At 37.6% G+C, this 15,622-nt stretch overlaps 8 protein-coding genes across 8 annotated transcripts; 2 read left to right on the top strand and 6 right to left on the bottom strand.

The window, feature by feature from the left end:
• Positions 1 to 212: 212 nt before the first annotated feature.
• On the top strand, positions 213 to 1,460 carry C9374_012277 (uncharacterized protein; the record flags this gene model as incomplete). Its single annotated transcript, XM_044688025.1, has 1 exon — positions 213 to 1,460. One exon carries the CDS (start codon positions 213 to 215, stop codon positions 1,458 to 1,460), a length of 1,248 nt encoding a protein of 415 aa, XP_044542462.1.
• Positions 1,461 to 1,567: 107 nt separating this feature from the next.
• C9374_012276 (uncharacterized protein) lies at positions 1,568 to 3,892 on the bottom strand (the record flags this gene model as incomplete). Its single annotated transcript, XM_044688024.1, has 1 exon — positions 1,568 to 3,892. The coding sequence occupies one exon, from the start codon at positions 3,890 to 3,892 to the stop codon at positions 1,568 to 1,570; it is 2,325 nt and encodes a 774-aa protein (XP_044542461.1).
• An 81-nt stretch (positions 3,893 to 3,973) lies between these two features.
• Positions 3,974 to 4,984, bottom strand: C9374_012275 (uncharacterized protein; the record flags this gene model as incomplete). The annotated part of the gene is made up of 2 exons (XM_044688023.1): positions 3,974 to 4,452; positions 4,588 to 4,984. 2 exons carry the CDS (start codon positions 4,982 to 4,984, stop codon positions 3,974 to 3,976), a joined length of 876 nt encoding a protein of 291 aa, XP_044542460.1.
• A 115-nt stretch (positions 4,985 to 5,099) lies between these two features.
• Positions 5,100 to 6,887, bottom strand: C9374_012274 (uncharacterized protein; the record flags this gene model as incomplete). The annotated part of the gene is made up of 2 exons (XM_044688022.1): positions 5,100 to 5,817; positions 5,998 to 6,887. 2 exons carry the CDS (start codon positions 6,885 to 6,887, stop codon positions 5,100 to 5,102), a joined length of 1,608 nt encoding a protein of 535 aa, XP_044542459.1.
• Positions 6,888 to 7,117: 230 nt separating this feature from the next.
• Positions 7,118 to 9,247, bottom strand: C9374_012273 (uncharacterized protein; the record flags this gene model as incomplete). The annotated part of the gene is made up of 1 exon (XM_044688021.1): positions 7,118 to 9,247. One exon carries the CDS (start codon positions 9,245 to 9,247, stop codon positions 7,118 to 7,120), a length of 2,130 nt encoding a protein of 709 aa, XP_044542458.1.
• Positions 9,248 to 9,516: 269 nt separating this feature from the next.
• C9374_012272 (uncharacterized protein) lies at positions 9,517 to 10,248 on the bottom strand (the record flags this gene model as incomplete). Its single annotated transcript, XM_044688020.1, has 1 exon — positions 9,517 to 10,248. The coding sequence occupies one exon, from the start codon at positions 10,246 to 10,248 to the stop codon at positions 9,517 to 9,519; it is 732 nt and encodes a 243-aa protein (XP_044542457.1).
• A 1,601-nt stretch (positions 10,249 to 11,849) lies between these two features.
• C9374_012271 (uncharacterized protein) lies at positions 11,850 to 13,658 on the top strand (the record flags this gene model as incomplete). The annotated part of the gene is made up of 1 exon (XM_044688019.1): positions 11,850 to 13,658. The coding sequence occupies one exon, from the start codon at positions 11,850 to 11,852 to the stop codon at positions 13,656 to 13,658; it is 1,809 nt and encodes a 602-aa protein (XP_044542456.1).
• A 162-nt stretch (positions 13,659 to 13,820) lies between these two features.
• On the bottom strand, positions 13,821 to 15,221 carry C9374_012270 (uncharacterized protein; the record flags this gene model as incomplete). Its single annotated transcript, XM_044688018.1, has 1 exon — positions 13,821 to 15,221. The coding sequence occupies one exon, from the start codon at positions 15,219 to 15,221 to the stop codon at positions 13,821 to 13,823; it is 1,401 nt and encodes a 466-aa protein (XP_044542455.1).
• Positions 15,222 to 15,622: the final 401 nt, after the last annotated feature.

The raw sequence follows: 15,622 nt of genomic DNA, 5'->3' as shown, positions 1-15,622 counted from the left end.
TCAAACAAAAGGAAGTATTTGTTTGGACAGGTGGCACTTGGATGGATTTTTGTAAATTCTTTGCTTTGACAAGTTCTGGAGAAGTAGTTGTAATACGCATGTTGTAATAATTTTCTATGGTCAACATCTCGATTTTAAAAAAATTTCCATAATCCTAGGCGGGAACATTGGCGCCATTTTCAGCTTAAAACAGTTTTAAGGTCAGTCGCGCCATGTCGGTAAACGAACAAACCCCTGGACAACGTTTTCTTGTAAAAGTGTCCCAAAAATTGAGCAAGGAGCGTTTTGAACATGCATTTGGTGTGGATCAGGTTGCTGAATGGGATGTGGAGTGGTCGGTCTTTGAAAATACCAATCATGATGTATTGCAAGAACAGGAATTTGAGGACATTTCAATCAGAAAGAACATTCGTACCTTAGCAAAGACAATTTCTAAAAAACGATCAGAAAATATGAATACAACGCAAAAAGAATGTTTTTTAGATGTATTGGATTTGAAAGAGCAATATATCATGATGGCGTATGATAGGATTGAAGCGTACAGTGCGGAATATTTTAAACTTCTTCATCCCGAAAGTAACATTTGCTTTGGCTTGAAAAAAGGAGGAGATCAATTAGGAGTCGTCATGAACATCACTACTGGACCAAGAAATGAACAACCACTCCGTTATTATATCAAAACTCATGCTCTCGGAAGAAAAGAATTCAATTCCTCAACAGTTCCAAAACCAGTGGAACCACTGGAGCTCATTGTTTACAAAGTGTTAGAAAAGCTTCAGTTATGTCCACAAGTCCATTTCATATGCAGAGATGAAAAGGATTTGTTGATTGCAACTCTTGATGCAGGTCAGAATGGAGACTTTCAAGAATTCTCAACGATAATGAAACAACCCGAAAAGATAACATGTCAAGTTTGGGGTAATTTACTCGAGTATTATTTTGAAGGGAATGGGTTACTTGCTTCATTCAATGAAGAAGTATTGAATGAGAAGGCTCACAAATTCATTGAACAATTGTCAATGATGGACATGATTATGAGAATATTCAATTTAAGAGATTGCATTAACAATACTACCAATTTTGGATTCATGATTCCTGATGGGGATTTAAAAGTTATTGATTTCAGAGCAGAATTGGAGCCGTTCACAGAAGAATGCTTTAAGGATTTTAGGAATGGAAACGGAATGTTCAGAGTTGACCGTGCTCATTATTCAATAATATATCCTCTCTTTGGTCGCCCATGGAAAAAGAGATTACAAACTGCAATGTTACTCGTTCAAGAAGGAATGTTGTGCAATCTTTCAGAAGTGCTTAAGGAATCTGTTGATTTTGTCATTACACAATTCTCGAACAATGATCTTTCACACTTGGTATCAAAAGTGAAAGATCGGCACACTCTATTACAAACTAATATTGACACCTTTATTCGCTATTTAAACGAACAGAAATTGAAACAATGAGTTGAAAACAACACAAGGTGTTAACCAACTCTTGAACTAGCGTTGATTTCCGATCCCACTGAGTGCTTCCTTGCATGATGGATGTTCGCTTGAAAGTTAACCAATGTTCATTGTTTGCTTTGCTTTAAAAAGCTGTCAATTTGAGTAATAAATTGTGACTTTTCCACATGAGTCAAATACAAACACTGTTTCGCTCGTGTAATGGCCACATAAAATATTCTTCGTTCCTCACTTTCATCAATTTGCTCGCATTGCTTATCTGGAACTTTTTTAGCGTCATGTACATTTTTTTGAAGTGGCATCACTCCATCGTGAACTTCTGGAATGAACACAATGTCAAATTCCAGTCCTTTGGCTCTGTGAATCGTTGAAAGTACAACTCCTTCGGTCATGACACGATTGTCGTCACTTGACCAACAAGCTTCAATATCCCTCAACGCACAAAGGGAGGCTGTTTCGGTGGAATATGCTGAAATTCGTTGACGAATATAATCTTCATCAGCAAAAACTTTCACGTCCTTGAAATTTTGTAACATATAATCACACAAAGTGGGTAATGAAATGGTACCCAGAGTGGCAAATAAATTCTTACGCAACATGATTAAAGTTTGAATAAATTGTGAGAGACGAGCTGATTTTTTCGTTGGTTTTTCTCCATTTAAATAACTTTGAACAGTCTTTTCACCAATTCCATCCATGTATGGTTTGAAATTTTTAACGATAAATATTAAATCCTCTTCTTTTTCAGTATATTCTTTGCCTTCTCCAATCATGAGTTTGAGAATCTTTAAAACGACAAGAAATTTGTCTTTGACTGGAGAGGCCACTTTTATATTCTTTCTGATCAAAGTCTCTTCTAGGATACTCTGTAATTTGTCTCTTCGAAATAAGACACAAATACTACTCAAACTCACTCCATTGTTTACCAGTTTCTGAATTTCTCTTGTTATAAATTCAATTTCTTCTATGAAATTCCCAAATTTGCGTACCATATAATTGTTCGTATTTTCGGTTATCGTGGATGAACCTTTACGTGTATCAGTCCGCATGAAATAATTGGCAATCTTGATCAATTCAGTATTACTTCTATAATTTGTCATCATATCAATTGTTTGTACATTTTCAAAATCAATCTTGAACTGTTGGAATAATCTAACTCCGTTTGATCCAATGAATGAATAGATGGATTGATTTTGATCTCCGAAAACGGTTATATTTTTCAAACAATCATGATTTGATGCAAGTTTCAACAGATCGTATTGCTTGAAAGAAGTATCTTGGAATTCATCGACAAACAAATCTGTAAAAAACTGTGAGCAAAATTGAATTGCCTTCTTTTCTGTTTGTAATACTTGCGATGCTTGCTCAATGAGAGAGTCCAATGTTAAGCATTTCTTTAAGAGCTCGTCTTGATACCAAACTAAAAAATCCTTCTCTGTACCTTCGATAAAATCGGAAGAAGTATTCCCTTTGGCTCGTTGTTCTTGGCACCATGAGAGGAGCTCTTTAAATTTGTCATCTTGAACATTCTGAAACTTTGGACTTTTTTTAAATATTTCCAAAATTTGCTGTTCGTTCGCAATAGTTTTCCTATTTTCGTCTCCGAATTTTCTCATAATCATGAAAGCAAAGGCGTGTATGGTCTTGACATGAATTCGGTGTTGTTGATTGCTCTTAAAGCCTGTAAATTTGAAAATTCTAGCATGAATTTCTTGCTCTGCTTTTTTAGAAAAGGTCAAGATGAGTATTTTTCTTGTTGGATCTGTACGCAATAACTGAAGAGCTCTCAATGCCACCACAAGTGTTTTTCCGCAGCCTGGAGAACCATTAATCAATAAATATTTAGCAGAGTTTTCATGGACTGCCTGTCGTTGAGTATCATCTAATTTAGTCAACTCATGTTCCCAATCCAATAGTGGATTACCTTTGATCAATTCCGAATCAGAACAAGATACAGCTGAATCAGAGGATGATGATTGTTGTGAGGATGTGAATTGTTTTTGTTTTTGGAACAATAAATCTAGAGGACCTGTACACAGTGGCGATGATGATGAGGATTGGCGGTTAGAAGACTTTTTTGGTGGAGTTTTTGCTGTTTTTTGTTTTTTCAAAATGGGACCACTTTCTTGATCCGATCTTGATGAATCGTGAGAGGGAGTGAATTCATCCTTGCAGCTTGTTTGAAATTCCGAAGATTGTTGTGATGGCGGTTGATGATCATCCTTCTTCTTTCGGAAAAAGGAATCAATGGTCTTGTGATTCAAAGAGGTTGTTGATGATGATGATTCATTAACAAAACTGCTACTACTGTGTCTTCGTTTGATAGTACCGGTAGTATTAGTAGTAGCAGTAGTGGTACTCACCGATGGAGAAGGTTTGGAAGAATTTTGCGGAGAGTACGTGATCGAGGAAGATGATCCAAGAGAGGGCATTGTAATAATATTTTTTTTTGAATTTTTCAATTTAATCATTATTTAAAATATTAAATATTATTACATCTCTTACATCGTTGACTAGATTGAATAATCAAAATAAATAGGATGTTCATCTCCATCGCTCGATGCATTCACAAATGTCACATCTTGCTCTCTCTCCACACCATAACCCATATGAACATGTCCAAAACAATTCACTCTCAGATGTTTCAATTCCTTAATTCGTTTCATTAACGAAACACTTCCAAAATGTAACATGCCATCCAACACTCCTTTCGGTGGAGTATGTGTCAATAAAATATTTGTGTCCGAATCAATATTGGAAAAGATCACTTGTTCCAGATCCAACTCGCTCTTGTAAAAGAATTTGTTGTCACGTGATGCCATGAAGGATTTGTTTTCTCCTGGTAAATCAGACATGTTGGGAACGTAGGGAGTTCCATAAATTTTAATGCCGCCTTCAATGACAATGCTGGAATTGTGTAAATAGGTGGCATTGGGCAAGAGTTGTTGAATTTCTGAAGGGGATAGTGCAGAAATTTCTTCTTCGTGATTTCCTAAATGTCATCATCATATTATTTGTTGTTCATACATTGATTTGTTGTTCATTGATTTCACAATTGTGAAATGGTGTCATTGACCAAAAAAAGAAATTTCAATTCAGGTTGTGAAATATTTCAATGAAAACTCACCACAAATGACAATTCGATGCTTGTAAGGAGTCTTTCCAAGCCATTCATTAAATTTCTGAATTTCCTCAACTCGTCCGTCATCAGACATGTCTCCGCAATGAATCAAGACATCTCCTTCTGGTAAATTCAACATGTCATGTTTGTTATGAGTGTCACTAATCACTACGAATTTGACCACTCGTTTTTCAGTATTTTTCTCAACTTGTGGATCGTTGTTGTGTTTGGGATGAATAATTTCCCATTCAACTTTTTTTGGAAATTTCTGAACTTGTGCTTCACGGCGTGATGATAATTTTCTAGCTAATTCATCTTCGGAATTATTAGAAGAAGATTTGTTGTGAATGATGGGTTGCTTGACGGTAACAAACGAAACAGGAGGTGGTGGAGGAAGTGACATGATTTCGAGGTATTTTTTTGTTGATCAAAAATTGATTTGTGAACTTGGAAGGTGATGAACTTGTGAACTAATCATTTACCAGACAACAAATTCATGAATGATAATCTCTTGAGTCTTATAAATTAATACAAATATTCTTATCCTCACTGTAAAATTCCAAACTATATTCTCCACCTTCTCGATGAAGACCACTCTTTTTCATGCCTCCAAAGGGTGTTCTCAAATCTCGCAATAACCATGTATTGACCCAAACAATTCCAGATTCCAATTCGTCGCTGAAACGATGAGCTCGTGTTAAATTGTTAGTAAACAGAGTGGCACATAATCCATAGTCAACATGATTGGCCATTTCAAGAGCTTGTTCATCGGTAGAGAATTTGTGAACGGTACACACAGGTCCAAATATTTCTTCGGTTGCAGTTCGAGATTTGTAATCGAGTCCAGTGATAATGGTTGGTGTGAAAAATGCACCTTCTTTGAGTTGTGGATCGTGTTGTGTCAAATCTGGACGTTTACCACCTGTCACAATGGTACCTCCTTCGTGTTGAGCTAATTTCACATAATATTCAATTTTTTCGAGATGTTCGAGAGAAATTTGTGAACCAAAGGTGGTGGTAGCATCTAAGGGATTTCCAATTTTTGTAGTCTCCTCAGTGAGTTTTTTGAGTCTTTCAACAAACTGATCATGAATGGATTCATGAACAATGAAACGCGAAGCACACAAACAAATTTGTCCTTGATTTAAGAAGGCAGCTCGTTTTGCAGTTTCGATGGCCTTATCGAGATCACAATCTGGAAAGACAATGAATGGATTCTTTCCTCCCAACTCCAAGCTAGTTTGAATTATGATCAAATTTTAGTCAAGTTGGTGCATTAAATTGACAATTTCGTGTTTACAAGTCATAGTAGTATTTGTATCAATACATTAGACATTCACATAAGAATTGAATGTGTGAAAATAAAAATTGTTGTTAAAAATTTCACAAACGTTTCGCGAATCACTCAACACTTACCTCAATTTCTTAAAATGTCGAGAAGCCAACTCTGCAACCACTCTTCCAGTGGCAGTACCACCCGTAAATGTGATCACATTAATATCAGGATGAGCCACAATAGCTCTTCCACAATCTCTTCCATATCCATGCAACAAGTTAAAAGCTCCATTTGGTAATTTCACATCTCTCACAACCTCAGCCAACAAATTGGCCGTGAGAGGAGTCAATTCTGAACTTTTGGCCACGACACAATTTCCACAAGCCAATGCCGGCGCAACCTTCCAACTCAATAAATAAATTGGCAAATTCCACGGAACAATCACACCCACAATTCCAGCAGGTCTTCGTGTCGTATAATTAATAACTTTATCACTCATCAAATGAGCCTTGGTATGACTCTGTCGGATGGCTTGTGCGAAAAATCTGAAATTTGAAACGGCACGAGCAATGTCCATATTTTTCGCCAAAGTGAAAGGCTTTCCTGTATCGAGAGATTCAGCACGTGCAAATTCGTCCATTCTTCTCTCAATTTCATTGGCAATTTTATCTAGATATTGAGCACGTTCTTCTTCGGAAAGTCCACGCCATGATCGTTCACGCCAACACTTCTTGCTGGCATCAACGGCTTGTTGGACATGACGATCGGAAGAGGCTGGAATGTAGGAAATGATTTGATTGGTGGCTGGTGATTTGTTGATGATCCATTCATCGGTATGGATGGAATGATGAGAGGAATCATCACTCATGAATTTTCCTCCAATAAAATTGTAAATAATTTGTGGAAGAGGTTCGGATGCGCATGTGGAAGAAGAAGGTAAATGATGACTGGGAATGCCGTTTTTGGTACTGGCTGGGATATTGGCTGGTGGTTCTTGAAGGAGGGTGGAATCTTGTGGTGGTTGCATCATGGTGTGAATTTGAAACAATGTTGTCAGCCTCGATGTTTGAGTATTTTTTTAGTGGTGGACCAAAAGTTTGATTTGATCAATGGCAAGTGCACTGTTTGTGGAAAATGGATTAACTGTTTATTGGTTTGTCAATGAACAAATCGATTGAGATCAAACTCTTGTTAGAGCTTGCTCCAAATGGTAATAAATAGGTGATAATATATTTACACAATTCATGTAGTTGTGACAAGTTATTGCCACTCTGTTGTTTGTTTCATTGGAACAACCTTACTTGGATTAATTTCCTTGAATTGACCATTATCTTGGTTGGCCTTCTTGAGCAAGTCGTCCATGTAGGTACCAGTTGTCACAGCTTGAGTTTTCTCAAATTCAGCAGAGTCAATGGTTTTGGTCGTACCAACCAGAACACCGGATTGTGTGGTGACAACCTTTGGAGCGTTTGTGGTAACGTTGGTTCCAGAGGTACCTTGGGTATTGATACCTCTTGGACTTGTTTTCAAGGTTGTTGTTGTGGAGCTTGGAAGAGTGGTTGTACTGCTAGTGGTTCCTCTTGGGCTTGTTTTCAAAGTGGATGAAGCGCCTCCAGATCCTAAAGACAAATTATTGAATTGATTGGCCAAGCTTGAGGTATTCACTGGTGGTTGGCTTGTGGAGGTGCTACTTGCAGTGGTATTACCTTTGAAGCTTCCACTTCTGCCCGTAGTGGTAGTAGTATTGCCAAATGAGCCAGAAGTTGGTGGATTCACTACCTGTGGTGTTGTTGTGTGAGGCTTTGATGAAACTGGAGGTTGTACCATTGCTGTTGCTTTTGGTGGAGGTGGTACATTGGTTGTGCCAAATGAAGAAGAGGTATTGTTGTTGTGACTACTACCACTGATATTGTTGCTGATTGGAGGACTAGTAGTATTTACATTTCCAAAATTGCTGCTACTGGTAGTGGTGGTACCAAAGGATGAAGGTGGAGACATACTGCTAGTGTTGCCAACATAATTATTGTTACTTGGTGGTTGAGGAGGTCGGTTCATCATGGTGGTGTTATTCATTTGTGGTGGTTGGTGTTGTGGCATGGTACTTCCAGTATTGTAATTCATATTGTTGTTATAATTCATGTTACTATTGCTCATGTTGCTATTCATTGGTGGCATATTGTTGTATCCCATCATGTTATTATTGTTCATTTGTGGAGGAGGACCCATCATGTTGTTGTTGTTGTTGAATGAAGGCTGTCCATAATTATTATAAGAGTGCATCATGTTATTATTTGGTGGTGGTGGATTATAGTTGTTATATCCTCCAAATCCTCCCATTGGATTATTATTGTTTCCACCATAAGGATTCGTATTGTTGAAATTATTGTTTCCATATGGAGGATAATTATTATTGAAAGGCATGTTACCAGTGTTCATTGGAGGATTTGGATTGTATCCCATCGGATTATTGAAATTATTCATGTTTGGTTGACCTCCATAAGGTTGTGGCATCATGTTATAATTTCCTTGTGATGGAGGTGGTTGATTGAATCCCATATTGTTGTTGTTATTCATACCACCATACATGTGATTGTTCATCATTGGAGGTTGATTCACCATCATGTTATTGTTGTTCATTTGTGGTGGTTGCTGTTGTTGTGGTGGTCTTGTCGTATTATTGTTATTATTATTAACAACAACAACAGTTTGTTGGCTACTGTTACCACCCGAAACCGGATTATTCACTCCAGCAATATTAGAACTATGAACAATGGTTGCTGAGGTATTGGTTTTTACATTGGCATATTGAGTGGTACTCAAATCAGTTCCTCTCTTTCTTGTATCAATTCCTCCACCGTTGAATTGAACATTATTATAGGGAATGTTCTCTCCTAATGCGTTGTTGGGATTGAGAGTGGTCGAGTTGTTGTTATTCGTACCAACACCACTTGATGATGATTGAAAAGTAGTATTATCAACCGATGATGACGTGGCTCTATACAAACGCTTAACATAGGTCTTTTCAATATGTTCTCGCACCTTTTGCTTGTATTCCTTATCGGAACCACATAATTTAGGATTAGGCTTGACAAGATCGGTACGTCCTCCGTACCATACTTGTTGTACTTTCTGATTACCTCCTCCACGTTGCATGGTTTCTACTTCTTCCTTGTTGAAATTGGAGAGACCAATTTGCTTGACTCCTTGGGAGCCGTAGAATCGATGTGCATCGGCACAATCTTCACAAATGAAACTGCCATACTGTAAGACAACGAAGGAAGTTTTCTTTTGAGTGTTGTTACAGTCAATGCATTGCATATTCTCCTTGCAGGACACGGAGAGAGAACGAATGGCTTCGCGATACTTTTCTTCTAATAATTTGGTGGTCATGATTGATAGCGTGTGTGATGATATTTTTTTTGGATTGGAAATGGATGATGGAGTTCTCGAGATGAGAACAAAGGAAATTTGGTGACTTTTTTTTGTGAGTTTTGGCAGGTGGTAGTTTAAGACGAGTCGTTGATGAAAGGAATAAGGCGACAAATGATGTGGATGAACTTTGTTTGGAAATGTGTTGAAATTTGTAAAAGCCGACATTAAGGTTAAGAATAAGTCAGAAACAAACTATTGGTGCATGGATCTTGAAATGATGGTTGTTGTTATTGAAAGATGAGTACCCATTGATTTCCTAACACAACCAATTCACCAGTCTCGTCATTAAGAGCCATGGAATGACAACCAAAACAACGAGAAGATCCCTGAAAACCTTGCGGGGAGATGGTCGAGACCAACTCTCCGTCCAATGAAAATGCAAAAATACTATGCCAATTTCCAAACAGTAAATGTTTGGCTGTTCGATCCCATATCATGCACAATGGTTCCTCACAATGAAATTTTGCTCTCTTATCAACGGTTTTCACATGTTTCCATTTGTTATGCAAATCCTTTCTGAAAAATTGTAATTTTTTGTAAGGACCTTCAATTCTTCCTGCTGTATAATAAGTTTCACATATGATTAATTCTCGTGTATATTCATTAATTGCCATTGCTGTACATGTGCATACAGAAGTATACAGAAAGTGATTTTCAATAGAAATTGATGTGATCAATGTACCATTGTTAAGATTGTAAATATCAATTTCTTGCCTAAAAAACTGATCTACGAGTAATTCATTTTCAAAAATTGCCATTTTACCTCCACTTTCATCTATTTGCCATATATGTGGTGGAAGATTTTCATTGCATGTTGATGACCATTCCAATACTTGTTGTAAATTAAATTTCTGTATCGTTAGACAAAATGAGTCGAACACGATCAACGCATCATGACCATCGTGATCATAATTTTCCTCCACACATAAACTACTACAAGATATCTTAATACTGGTCATGAGCTCAAACGTCTTCAAATTGTACACGTTAATAAAGCCTTTGAGGACATACCTTTTAGCACCTTACACCTTACACTTTAGTGCCGTTTGCAATGGCACGTAGTCCCAAAAAGGAGATACAAATAGCACTTAACACTGGAGTGCCAAATGCAAACAGCACCTGACACTTGAGTGCCGAGTGTCATCAGCACCTGTATATTTTTTAATTTATTTAAATATTATTTTGAAATTACAAACCTCCGTCTTCACGGTTGTGAGCAACGGGCCTCAAAATTCTCTTCACTACACAATCATCATCGAGTATCACGAACGCAATTTTTGGACAATTCGTCTGACAACGACAATACCAAATGATCATCTACGAAATTTAGTTTATGGAGGGAAGAATAGACTCACGCTCATTTTCTAAGGTGAAGCGTTGTGAGGCAGTGGTTCAAATAATGTTCCACCGTTCAGCACCTGTTTTCTGAGTTGATGTTGCGCCATACAACACGGCGTTGAAAGAGATTGAGATGAAGTTGTCGAACAGGATGTCAGAGCTTGCTGAATGAACTTGAGAGACGATTTATGTTGAGGAAAAACACTTGCAGTACAGGAAAACATTTTCATTTGGTTCAACAGGGGAGTGAAACTTGCCAGCTTTTCTTCATAGTGACATGTACTTTTGTTCAATTGTTACAAAAACGGTGAGAAGAACAAGAGAATGGTGCTCAACACTGTTGTTGGCTGATGTAATCGAATTTGAGTGATTTGGGAATGACGGTAACAGCAAAAGTCAAGCTGAAGCAATCAGAAGGGTACAATTAAGGGAACTGGAATCACTTTTTGTTTCGTAGTCATACTTCTTAACGGCTGAGTCTATCATCGTGAATGAAAGGAACATATCATCTTTTGTGCCTCCTAACTCCTTTCATACGAAGGTCCAAGCTAACATACGTAAGGAAAGTAGATGCATGAGATTAAATCATGCCTTTTTTTTTGTTTGATAGATTCGTTATTGACCTTTTTATATGAACACGAAGTAGAATGGTTAGGTTCACAAACTAGTACCTCCATTTCAATCAACATCCATTTCGCACCTTACACTCAAGTGTCAAATACAAATAGCACCTTACACTCAAGTGTCAAATACAAATCACACTTCATTCATTTGGCACTCAAGTGTCAAATGAAAACAGCACTGACACTAAGTGTAAGGTGTAAGGTGCCAAAATATAACAACTCAAAGCCTTTTCTGTTCAGATCACAACTTATGAACAAACAATTATGATTTCGTGAAATAGCCATCACTACACCATAACAATCGTCCATTTTAAAAGAATGACTCAAATGAAAATTTGTACTGAATGGTCTTGGTATCTTCTTTCTGCACCGCATCATTTTCTTTTTCAGTTGTTGTTGAAATGGTATCAAACACGGTTCGGAATTTGAAGTTTTGGATGGAATTAAAAAATCAAGCAATTCTATTCGACATGGATGGTGTCCATCATCATCATCATTCAATAGATATTTACTATTCAATTTTTCATGAACAAGTTCCTCAACATGATGATGGATCATTGTGATGATTTCAGTTATTTTTTGTTCTTAAAAAAATTGTAATGAAATCGAAAAAACGAAAAATTGAAAATGTTACAGAAGAACACTCACTGAAGAATGATATGAAATTACCGAATGTTTACGGACATGAAGAATGGAAAGGAGCCGTGTTGTTATTAAACGAATTACTGTTGTGGACGGATCAAGAAAAATTGGATCATGTTAAGCTGGAAATTCCGAAAGAGAATGATGATGATATTCATTTGAATAATAAGAATGATCACAGTGATGATATATCAATGAGAGAATTGATGAGAAAAAATCATTTTGAATTTGAGATTTTAAATTTCTTTCAACATCATCAAGTCTTGAACATCATTCAACATGAGAAATCATCATCCCGAATGAACAAGTTGATATCTGAAATTGTTTTTAATGTACTGATACCCATTCTCTCGAGTCCAATTGTCATGGATGCGAATATTCATTCATTCACTTCTTCTTCCTCGGAACATGTTTTACACTCTCAAAGCTGTTGGCTGGTTCGAGAACGCATGGTTATTTTCCTTAGTCAAAAGTGTCTATTCAATTTATGGAAGTTGGAATCTTCGGAAACAACCAAACAATTCATCATTCATGCAGTGATGAAAAATATTTCTGAAAACCTGCTCAAGACTCATCTCGATATTTTCAAAGAATTTAATCCAAATACGGAACCATTATTGTTTTTGAGAAATTGCCTCAAATATGTAAGGAAGGAACGAGACCAACTGAGTGAGGAATTAACTTCAAATCTGTATGAAATATTTTCTAAATTTATAGAGCTCACATGTTCAACTCTGGCAGATCAACAGTTGGCATTTACATTGCTGTTCATCATGGATGATTTGATTTACAATTATTTGAAATTTTGGAAGTGTCTAAATCAGCCGGCTGACGACTCGAACGGTGAGAAGTTTCGTGAAATTTCAGCAATTATTAATTTTGTCAAGTTACAACTTGTGAAACGCGAAAGTATGGACGTGAATTGTAAGAAGCTCTTTTCCATAATGAGATCAATCATTAATATCAGCAATTGTGCTGCAATAGTACCAACTCTGCTTGAGACATGTTCATTCATTCTTGAGCATTTTTTGAGCAAAATTCTACTCATGAATCCAAATGCATCTCAAACACTCGTTTCAGAAACTATGGATTCGATTGTGGCAAGGGAGTACTTTTTGTTGGCTTTACGAGCGTTTGAAATTTGTATTTCTCTCCATGAAAAGGGCCTTGAAATTGTAGAGTCTTTTATGACGAGAAATCAAAACATCCTGTCACAAATACTTGAACATACCTCTATGACTGATTTTTATGCATACATCAATGCTATTGGAGTCTCTCATGACGTACATCTATTAATGATATTCAATTCATTGTTGAATATTTTCCGAGCATGGAAAGAATCAGCACCTACAGGTTGTGGTGAACATTTTACTAAGAAGGAGATGCTTGATTCGTTCATTCAGGAACAATTACATCCTTTGGAAGTCATGTTTCAATTTATTGAAATTCTTTCAAAAAATACCAATGTCATGATGGATTATTTAATTTCGGATGAAACATGTGAATATACATTACAATTATTGTTCAAATTTGCGAAGTGGGTCAAATATAACATGACGAATGAATTGAAAAAAGAAGAACTTGATTCGTATGATGTAAGCCATGTGAAAGAAAAACTACAGGTTATTTCAGAGTTTTTGCAAGAATTGCACAACCAAATATTCTCGTTGCATCAAAAGAATCTCTTTCCATACTCGCCGAAACTGTTACAAGAACGACTGAAAGATACCATCGAGTCGTTGTCGTCGAAAGAACTCTCTCGATAAGGTGAAGTGATTGCAGTCCAATCGGTTACTGGTCACAACGATAGTTTTCTTGATAACATGTCACTCGTTTTCATTTCTCACACTTTTATTTCAAAGAATGTGTTGTTATTGATCACGAGTCATAACGATCAAGGCGATCTTCCTTTCTAAAACCTCGTTCAGTTATTGGAAACCCCATTCAAAAGGTTGACCGTAAGGATTCCACCAAGGTGGCATGAATGGAAAATCTTGTGGATAATAACCCTCATCATCATAACCATCATAGTCATCAAAATGACTATAAGGTCTTCTCATTGGTTGTTGCTGTCTGCCACCACCGCCTTGTTGCTGTTGACCAGCTTGACCACCTCCTTGTTGTTGTTGACCACCTTGTTGTTGACCTCCTTGTTGCTGACCACCCATCATTCCTTGCTGTTGACCACCCATCATCATTTCTTCATCCCCAAATGGAGGGGGCATGAAAGGTGGCATGAAATCATCCAAATCTCCAAATCTTGGACTCGCTCTCTGAATACCTTGCCAACTTGACAAGAATGATAGCAATACTGTTTGATACAAACTCCAATTTCCATTCTGTGCATGTTCGAGTAATAAGGGTACAATTTGTGTCAAATTCTGCAATGCTTCGACTGTACTATTCGGTAATGAAGAAGCCATAGCTTGTAATTGTTGTGTGTTATTGACGAGTGCTTGAGTGGCTTGTAAGACTACGCTGCAAGCTCGTTGTTGTTGAGAACCACCACCGCGTCCACCAAACAAGTCTTGATCAGGTGGTTGTGGCATGAAGAATGGGGGCATTGGTTGTTGACCACCTTGTTGTTGTTGTGGCTGTGGCGATGTCTGTGGTTGTGGTGACGTTTGTGGTTGTGGCGATGCCTGTGGCTGTGGTGACGTCTGTGGTTGGGGTGATTGTTGAGGTTGTGGCGACTGCTGAGGTTGGGGCGATTGTTGAGGTTGAGTAGTGGTTGTTTGTACCTGTACAGTCTGAGTTTGATTCTGTTGTTTTGTCTGTTGTTGTTGAGTTTGTTGTTGCTGTTGCTGACCACCAGAACCTTGCTGTTGTCCACCACCGCTGCTTCCACTCGAATCCGTTTGACCTTGTTGTTGCTGTAGATTCTGACCTGTAGGAAACTGCTGAGTTTGGATATTACTAAAACATCTTCGACCAGCAGATTGAATCACTCGTAAATCCATTGAAATTTGTTGCATGAGACGTCGTGCTTGTTGTTGCTGACCACCTTGTTGTTGCTGACCTCCTTGTCCACCACCTTGTCCACCACCTTGTCCACCTACAGGTTGATCTTGTCCAGGTTGTGGTGACTGTTGAGGTTGTGGAGGACCTCCTTGTTGCTGACCACCAGCACCTTGTGATTGAGATTGTTGTTGCTGTCCAGCACCTTGCTGTGTCTGAGATTGAGATTGTTGTTGAGGAGAAGGTGCAGGTGAAGGTTGAGCAGGAGGTGGCTGCTGTTGAGCATGAATGAGTAGTAACAATAGCAGCGTCATGAAAGACACTACCAAAAGCACACTAAGGAGCTTTCTATGGAATGGTTGTGATTTCATTGAAGAGTTTTTGAGTTTGTTTTTTTCAAGATGAAAATCAAGGTTGTTGTTGCACAGGGTTGGTACAAAACAGTGAATATCCCTTTCAGTGTGAGTTGCAGCAGTAGTGGCTGTTGTTGTTGTTGACTGGTCATGCATGTGTGTATCATCATTGTAAAAATGGTAAATGGACAGATTTGGATAAAATCTTTTTTAACACTTCTTGATATGATGAGTTATCCTCACGTTCATATGGATTTGAGTTTCTCAGTACGTGCCCTCAGAAAGAGTTTTTCCAAATTACATAACAGCAGTCGATTCTTGAACAAAATTTCACAAAAACGTCATCATACCTTCCAATTTTGTAAGAGGTATGACCATCCTATTTCACAATTAAGGTTGAATTGCAAATAGTTAATTTC

Source organism: Naegleria lovaniensis (genome assembly GCF_003324165.1).
Source record: "Naegleria lovaniensis strain ATCC 30569 chromosome Unknown tig057, whole genome shotgun sequence".
NCBI classification, from domain to species: domain Eukaryota; phylum Heterolobosea; class Eutetramitea; order Acrasida; family Naegleriidae; genus Naegleria; species Naegleria lovaniensis.
This window is presented reverse-complemented; position numbering and strand designations above follow the sequence as displayed.